General features: G+C 33.8%; 1 protein-coding gene across 2 annotated transcripts in view; it reads left to right on the top strand.

The window, feature by feature from the left end:
* The window catches only part of LOC106466273 (histidine decarboxylase-like), a 43,971-nt gene that overhangs the window by 29,155 nt on the left and 5,798 nt on the right, over positions 1-9,018 (top strand). Inside the window, exons 7-12 of one of the 2 annotated variants that reach the window (XM_013926534.2) lie at positions 325-468; positions 4,439-4,505; positions 7,428-7,590; positions 8,206-8,276; positions 8,606-8,625; positions 8,883-8,981. In XM_013926534.2, coding sequence (XP_013781988.1) covers positions 325-468; positions 4,439-4,505; positions 7,428-7,590; positions 8,206-8,276; positions 8,606-8,625; positions 8,883-8,981 — 564 coding nt within the window. Of the gene's footprint in view, positions 1-324; positions 475-4,438; positions 4,506-7,427; positions 7,591-8,205; positions 8,277-8,605; positions 8,626-8,882; positions 8,982-9,018 lie in introns of both variants that reach the window. The other variant, XM_022394251.1, reaches the window with a different exon arrangement.

Raw genomic sequence — 9,018 nt, 5'->3', positions numbered from 1 at the left:
GTTGTCATTAACTAAAATTTACTAACCACTAAATATTATATATTATATATATATATATATATAGAAAATAATCAATACTTTGTGTACAACTTCGTTTTACTAAGACATTCTTCATCTAGAATTGGCTAAGAGAAATGAAATTATTTGGAAATTTAAAATTGTTAATAAGCTTTCTATTCCACTCATTCAATTAAGAAATAAAACTGATTTCTTATCCAATAAGTGCGAGTTATGTTTCATATTCCCTTTCAGTTTATAAGTCAATATTTTATAAATGTTCATAATCTTACTATCAAATCACTAACGAAAGTTATGTCCCTTTAGGCTCATTCTTCGGTGGAAAAGGCTGGATTAATTGGTCTCGTTAAGATGCGATACATCGAAAGTGATGATAAACTGAGCCTGCGCACGGATTTCTTGGTTGAGGTCATTGAACACGACCGCGAAAAGGGGCTCATCCCCTTTTTTGTAAGTGTTCTTTTAAACAATATTGAAACGTATTTTCAATTTAGTTCGTTAGTTAAGACGCGATTTTATTCCAGGCAAAAGACTGGCGGGCCAGCAGGGAATTACTAGAAATAGCATGAGAGTGTTTTTGTTCTTTGTTTGTTTGTTTTTTGCAGGGAGGAGTTAATTTTTCGTTACAACTTTTTATTCATACTGTTTTATTCTGGTACTTTGATGTTACTTTTCACTTATATTGAATGTCATTATTCAGAACTATGTCCATGCTTATAATTTAATGTAGAATAAATTCCCACAAAAGAAATTAGGAAAAGTGCATGTTTTTAGCAACGAGCTGTCCGTTTTTTTCTTCTGCTTCTTTTCTCCGCAGTTTCCAAAACTGTTAAATTAATAAATAAAGTAACTCTTACGTTTTATGTTTGACCACTTTCCTTCTTTCTCGGCCTCTCTTTAATTTTCCAGACCTTAATTCTCACTCCGTGTATTTCACCTGATAGTTTTTATTCGATTACATTTCTAGCGATTAATTTGCTTCAATATTTTCCTGCTATCTTTCAGAAAAGATCATTTCTCTTCGAGAAATCGCTAATATTCGGGATTCATTCCTTGCGGTAGGTGCAGCACAGATATTTCATTGTGAAATTCTGTGCTTAAAACCAAACAAAACCTTAAAAGAAAGTCATTGGATTGAAAACTCCAATTTTTAGGGGTTAAATTAGTTGATTATTTAAAGCCGTGGTGCGCAAACTGTGGGGCGCGCCCTTGAAGGGGGCCGTAGAAAGTCGGTAGCCGCAACTTTGACTATATTAAAATATAAATTATATCTAAAAGTAGGAATGTAAAATTACAAAAGTTAAAAAAATTATCATACAAATATTTCTACTATTAAGTAATATACTAATAACAATTAACGTAAAAAAATTACAGGGGACGCAACAAAACGTATGTTTAGAAAGGGGGTGCCATACAAAACTTTGCGCGCCACTGATCTGGAGTACAGGTAATCAGTAACAACGAACAAGCTCATTTTATTCTATTTTTTTGTTTTATCTCCCTCGACTACCCAAACACACTTGAAGTGTAGAGTACGTTTTCTTATTGTTCAGCCTCCTAGTGGCACAGCGGTTTTTCCACGGACTTGCACCGCTAGGAACCGGGTTTCGATACCCGTGGTGAGCAGAGCACAGATAGCCCTTTGTGTAGCTTTGTGATTAACTTCAAACAATCAAACCTTATTGTTCAGATCACTCAAGTTACTATATATATATAGAGAGAGAAATATCTGAGTTTTTTAGTTCGCTACAAAGAGTGGGGAAGTATATAGTTGGCACAAAATACTTATAAGTAGTGGAAAACCATACAACCTACAGCTTTGTCAGTTTGTAAGTATATGAAAATATGCAGAACACATTTATGAAAAAGGAAGCCTAGAAACTGTATTTGGTTATCACGTGATGTCATTAGAAACGCAATGAAAAGTGTGAGATTGATGTCAGAGCATTGATACTTTATATTTTTTATATAAACTAACATTTACTGTGTTACAAGGTAATCTTGTGGGACTATCTATGATCTTTTGTTGCCATAAACATGTTCCTAATATGTTTTCATACACGTTTCCAGCGTGGCCAAGCTGTAAATTGCAAGCGTATTTTGTGCCAGCCACGTCTGTCAATTAACAACATGGAATATAACGTGACTCTTAAGTGTTAATGTTGCTTACCCGTTTATCATCGTTACAGAAACCTTCTCTGCTATTTCACCGGAAGTTATTCGTGAAAATTCAGGGAAAACAACAAAAAGCACCTTTTGCACATCTTGTTTCTAGCGACAACTTACAACTTGTTGTCAGTTTTCAAGTAAATCGGTGCAGCTAATTCTGAGAGCCACAAAGATCCCCTTCATCTTCCCAGCTAATTCTGAGAGCCACAAAGATCCCCTTCATCTTCCCAGCTAATTCTGAGAGCCACAAGTATTTCCTTCATCTTCCCGGCTAATTCTGAGAGCCGCAAAGATCCCCTTCATCTTCCCAGCTAATTCTGAGAGCCGCAAAGATCCCCCTTCATCTTCCCAGCTAATTCTGGGAGCCACAAAGATCCCCTTCATCTTCCCAGCTAATTCTGAGAGCCACAAAGATCCCCTTCATCTCCCAATGGTTCCTAGTACGAAAACATTAAAAATCTAAATGTAGTTATTAATTTCGAGCACCTGTACTATTTTTCATGGAAACCCATGGATCCAGTCCTGAGAACCCCTAAAACTCATTTGACTCATGTTTGGGGGTCTGGAATCTGAAAATTTTCAAAACATGAATTTAAGTATTGTTTTGAACGGTTCCTTACGTGTTAATACAAATTTCCAAGATAATCAGTTTAGCCGAACCTCAGCGGTAAATATGAGGATTTCTAACGCTAAAAATCGGATTTTGATACCCGAGGAAAGTATAGCACAAATATTCTATTGTATAGCTTTGTGCTTTATAACAAATGAAGCAGGCCTGAGAGCACTGTAAAGAAGCATTTTGTTCCCCACCCCCGCACGACTGTTTTACGTATTTGTATTCATTTATATTCTGTGGTAAGAGCCTACACGAAAATAATTCAAACCGATTTGTCAAAATTTGTTGGAGGAATTCATAAATCAAGAAAACATCAACACATATCACCAAGGATTACTTCTGAGATACGTACACGCCAGTACGGTGCTTCTTAAAACGTTATTATATGTGTCTTACAAGTTATTCATGAGTAAGTGGTTTACATCTTGTTAGTTACGTCGTGAATGAATTGAAAAAGTAGGAGTTGACCAATAAACGTTAGTCACCTTCACAATGTACGGGTGAAATATTGTGGAAAAATGACTTAGCTCAAACTGTGATATAATTAAGAAACGGGGAGCGACATAAGCATAGCAAATGACTTTTACAGGTCAGTTTGATCAGTATATTAACCGTAGGGCAACATGCTTTTAAGTCTTTATTTTTTCGGCGATAATGATGCGCTCGGATGTGTTCGTACACAACCACTCTGGAAACTGACTCATTAAAAACTGTATCTTTGTCAGCGATAATGATATACTCAGATGTGTTCGTACACAACCACTCTGGAAACTGACTCATTAAAAACTGTATCTTTGTCAGCGATAATGATATACTCAGATGTGTTCGTACACATCCGCTCTGGAAACTGACTCATTAAAAACTGTGTCTTTATCAGCAATAATAATATACTCAGATGTGTTCGTACACATTCGCTCTGGAAACTGACTCATTAAAAACTGTGTCTTTATCAGCAATAATAATATACTCAGATGTGTTCTTACACAACCGCTCTGGAAATTGTTTGATTAAATACAGTTTGAAGTACTAAAGTTTTACTATAGAAAGATATACTCAAAGACAGTAGAAATTCCATCTGGAGTTTACTAAGATATCATAAAGATCAGTAGCGGATCTAGGGTATTGGAAAGAGGGTACGGTCGCATGGATAGGCGCCGTATACTTTCAGCATACATCATTCATATCGATGCAACCATATGATACATAAAACTTAAATATAATATTACAAATTACTAGCCTGTAGCTAGGAAAGGCAGGAAATAAAATATTTTATTGAAATTATTTATTGTTAAAAGTGGCGCACTTTAGTTATAGAACTTTATGGCGCAAAATTATGAAAAAGGGGAGGGAGGCCGCACCACTCCTGAATCCGCTAGTGATCAAGATACTTACTCCATTTAATATCAGTCAGTTTAGACTGTATACTCGTTAAGTCTGTAGGCTACCTATCGTACGTTAAAAGCAAATGTATTAAAGATTATACAGAACCACCCAAAAATAAAATTCTAAATATGAAAACATTTCTTGCCATTTATCGTGATTTGTTGATATGATATAATGTTTATTGTTCTAAAAAAAAGTAGAACATCACAAAATAAAAAAATACTTAACGGTATTGTTTATATATTTGTTCAGCTTTGTGCCACACTCGGAACAACTGGTGCTTGTGCGTTTGATAATCTTCGAGAAATTGGACCTACATGTAAGTGAAGCCTAGAATATAGTTTTCTTTTCTCTATAAAACAGTTAAGTACACTTAACACAGACTTTAAAAAAAAATAGAAATAGTTTTTAAAGTTGGAACTCATGCTATTCTAATTTAACTATTGTGATTTGGTGACCTTGGCAAAAAAAAATAAAAGCCCCCTGTTGGCTCAGCGGTAGGCTGGAGCAGTAGGTCTCAAGATTTTTAGACGGCACCCCCATCCATGCACACACATACATGTATATACTGTATACCTCGTATTTGTTCATTAAATTTGAACTACACGTGCATAGTGCAAATAGACCATTATACAGCCTTACACTTAAGAAACTAACGACGATCCTCAAGAAGAAATGACGTATTGGTATCATTATTGAATTTATCGTAATCTTGTGTTTTTAATGTGGCCTAATAAATTCTCATATCCTAGATATGTGTGAAGCTCAACTAATTGTACTGTTGTTTTTTAACATACTTTTAAGACTATATAATGTTTGTTTGTGTTTAAGCGCAAAGCTGCACGATGGACTACTTGCATTTGCCCCACCACAGATATCGTTTTTAACGCATAAACCATCTTACTGCTGATCCACTGGACCCAAGCTTGAATATAATTAGAAGTCACAAACGAACAAATGTGCGATTGCCGAATATGTACGACCTGTAATTACTGTTATAATCTGGATCCTTTAAATTAACTTTCTCAGCAGAAATCTCATTTATTAGACTTGCTGCAACAGCAAAAATTTACATAGCATTACATGCTTGCAAAATCATTGTACATTCTCCAGTTACACTGTTTACATATAACTAACACACTCATCTCCATCCTAAAGTTTTAAGGCCTAGAATTTACTACTGCTGCTCACCAGATATGTGAGACCGTTAAAACTTCTAAAATCGTACTGTTCTTTCTCAATCTTAAGTATTGAACTAATATTTAATACATCTTCTTAGTTTTAAATAGCATTGAAAATTTACGGAAATGTAAATAGAATTATTTTTAATCATAGACAAAGCTAAAAGAACAAAATAATTTCTTGGTTCTTAAGGAAATAATTGGTGTTTATGACTGCACAGTTTCGAGCATCTGTAGTGTTAAATACTTTATTTCGACTGCCAATATACAAGGGCTCGTGATATTTAAAATATATATTTGAAGGTGTCGACAGTACCAGTTATAATAACATCACAACTACAGATGAGCACAACTAGTGCAATGTGCAACAGTTATAATAACATCACAACTACAGATGAGCACAACTAGTGCAATTTGCAACAGTTATAGTAACATCACAACTAGTGCAATTTGTAACAGTTATAATAACATCACAACTACAGATGAGCACAACTAGTGCAATTTGTAACAGTTATAATAACATCACAACTACAGATGAGCACAACTAGTGCAATTTGCAACAGTTATAGTAACATCACAACTAGTGCAATTTGTAACAGTTATAATAACATCACAACTACAGATGAGCACAACTAGTGCAATTTCTAACAGTTATAGTAACAGCACAACTATATAAAAACGCAATTACTGTAATTTGTAACAGTTATAGTAACATTACAACTAGCGCAATTTGTAACAGTTATAATAACATCACAACTATATGCAAACGCAATTAGTGTAATCTGTAACAGTTATAGTAACATCACAACTAGCGCAATTTGTAACAGTTATAATAACATCACAACTACAGATGAGCACAACTAGTGCAATTTGTAACAGTTATAGTGATATCACAACTACAAATAAGCACAACTAGTGCAATTTCTAACAGTTATAATAACATCACAACTACAGATAAGCAAAACTAGTGCAATTTGTAACAGTTATAGTAACATCATGACTACATACAAACGCACTTAGCGTAATATTTAACAATCGTAGTGCCAGAATGACTTTGTACGTCTTATTTCTTATGCAGAGATATTTAAACCCGGTTTTGTTTTCTTTACCTAACTCTACACACAACACATTTTGGTTCCTTTACATTGATTTTCCCAGACCTACGTTTTTTTTTCATCTCTAGTATTTAGTGTACATCTAAACATGAAAAACTGCTGCCTTTTTATCTTGATATAAGTGTATACACTTTAATATATTTATAGAGTATATATATATATATATATATATTATAATAATAATGTAGGAATTAAATCTACTATGTTTTGGCTAGAATTGAAGATACTACTTTAAAGTGCAGTTTATATCGAAAGTCTTTAGCTGTCAGCATACCCCTCCAATCATGAATCTAACTACCATATAACTACAATCTGTGCCAACAGTTATTATCTTTCTTTCTTTTAGATGTTGAGTAATTTTATTGCAATTGCAAATGCTTTCAAAATGATAGCTGTTTTGTTTTATTCGTTTGTCATATTCTAAAAAACAAAAGGTGGTGGTTATATTTAACCACAACGAATTAAACAAAAAATGACTTAATATACACCAATTGTGTTTTTTGGCTTCTTAGTCTCCCTGTGATAAGTTTATGGACTTACAACGTTAAGTTCCAGGATTCGGTTCCACGCGGTGGACAGAGTGCTGACAGTCCCTTGTGTAGTTTTAATCTAAACAATAAACGACATAGGTTTCGTTAATATGTGTAGTTACCCGGCCAATAATATAAAATGGCTCTTTATCCATAAACAAAAAAATGAACATATATTTATATCACACATATGCCCACTAATTTCTATTTATTTAGGTTTACGTTATAGTGAGATTCGAACTTTTTTCAACCCTATTTTATACTTCATCACTTGGTGTGTACGACCAAAATATACCATTATGAAACATTTCTAAGTAAAAAAACTGACATTTTTGTCTAACACACTAAGTTGGTTTAACAGAAGCTCATGAAACTGATCAAAGTTACTAAAGTACACTTCCTTAATAACCAATAGGTTTCCAAGAAAACATCTGGCTTCATGTGGATGCAGCTTACGCAGGAACGGCCTTCATCTGTCCAGAATTTCGAGTGTGGATGGATGGTATTGAATACGCTGAATCCTTTGCATTTAACCCTTCAAAGTGGATGATGGTACACTTCGACTGTACAGCCATGTGGTAAACGTCTGTAAACTGTAGATAAGGATAAACATATATGATTTGAATATTCTCGTTCTTTTGTATTTAACTTTGGACAACGATATACTAAGACGGAACCGTCATGTGGTAAGCTTCTGTACACTGTGGACTAATATAATTGTAGATGGTGTAAAATAGGCTTAGTTATTTGCATTTAACTTTTAATTTTTCAAAGTGGATGATGGCTGACTTCTACTGTCCAGCCATATATTACGTACCAGTAAATTGAAAAAAAAGAAACCATCTATCTATGATGCAAATATGCACGTTGTTGTACAATATGCTTTTTACATTTGATACTGCCATACACGGTAAGTGGCGGTAAACTGAAAACACGTGTAATTTTACATAGTTTGGATATACTCTCGGTTCTCTGCGTTTTACCTTTCGGACCAGTTCATTGTGTAATTCGCCTGTAAGTGACTGGGAGTTGCCCTGTGTCAACAAAACTTTTTATTTTTCATATGGAAAGTCCTGAAATAATCCTAAAGCATTAAAACGTTATATACAATTAAGGGTGTTTAAAATCGAAAACAAAATCCTATGTCAATACTAAAGAATCTCTTGTCGGTTTTTGTTTTTTCACTTTTACAGGGTCAAGAAAAGTAGCGCTCTTCATCGAACTTTCAATGTTGACCCGTTATATTTGCAACATGAAAACTCTGGTAAAGACAGTATATATATGTTTATATAAATGATATAGTCACTGCGTAAAAATACAATAACAGAGACAGCTTTATGTTACCTTTTCAAGTTTGAAAAATACCCTTTTCTATGTTTTGCGTTTCTTCTCATACTTAAATGTTTTTATCAAACATCAATGTAAAAAAATGATAACTGAATAAGTAAGAGATTGTCAAATAGACAGTATGTTTGTTTTTTTCTCAAAATATCTTACATAGCCATGCTATACAGTTATCTCGATAAAAATAGAAATAGAAGTGTAAATAAACCTTCTCCTGGTTGTTTGATTATTTTCTCATATTTATTTCAGGACTTGCAGTTGATTTTATGGTAAGTGTTTACCTTCTCAGTAAACATTCCCTTTGTTTTGTAAAATATGTACACATATTTTTTATCTTAACAACTGAAATATTTTTTCATTGTGACATAAACTTCACGTCAGTTTACAGCTGTAGCTTTTAACGCATTACTCTTTTTAAAGATGCAACACAAAAAAATACTTTACTAATGATTAGTACTTTATATTAATTGCTTTATTATTTACTTATTTTTTACGTATTCTTAAAAAATGTTTTTTTTATTTCCAGCACTGGCAGATACCTCTCAGTAAGCGGTTTCGAGCCTTAAAATTGTGGTTTGTCATACGCAACTATGGTGTAAAAGGACTGCAAAACCATGTTCGCAAGGTAAGAATAGTATACGTTCAACTGGTTGAAGACCTGG

The sequence above is a fragment of the Limulus polyphemus genome, unplaced genomic scaffold, assembly GCF_000517525.1.
Source record: "Limulus polyphemus unplaced genomic scaffold, Limulus_polyphemus-2.1.2 Scaffold2210, whole genome shotgun sequence".
NCBI classification, from domain to species: domain Eukaryota; kingdom Metazoa; phylum Arthropoda; class Merostomata; order Xiphosura; family Limulidae; genus Limulus; species Limulus polyphemus.
The sequence above is the reverse complement of the archived record's forward strand: the minus strand, read 5'-3'. Positions and strand labels throughout refer to the sequence as shown.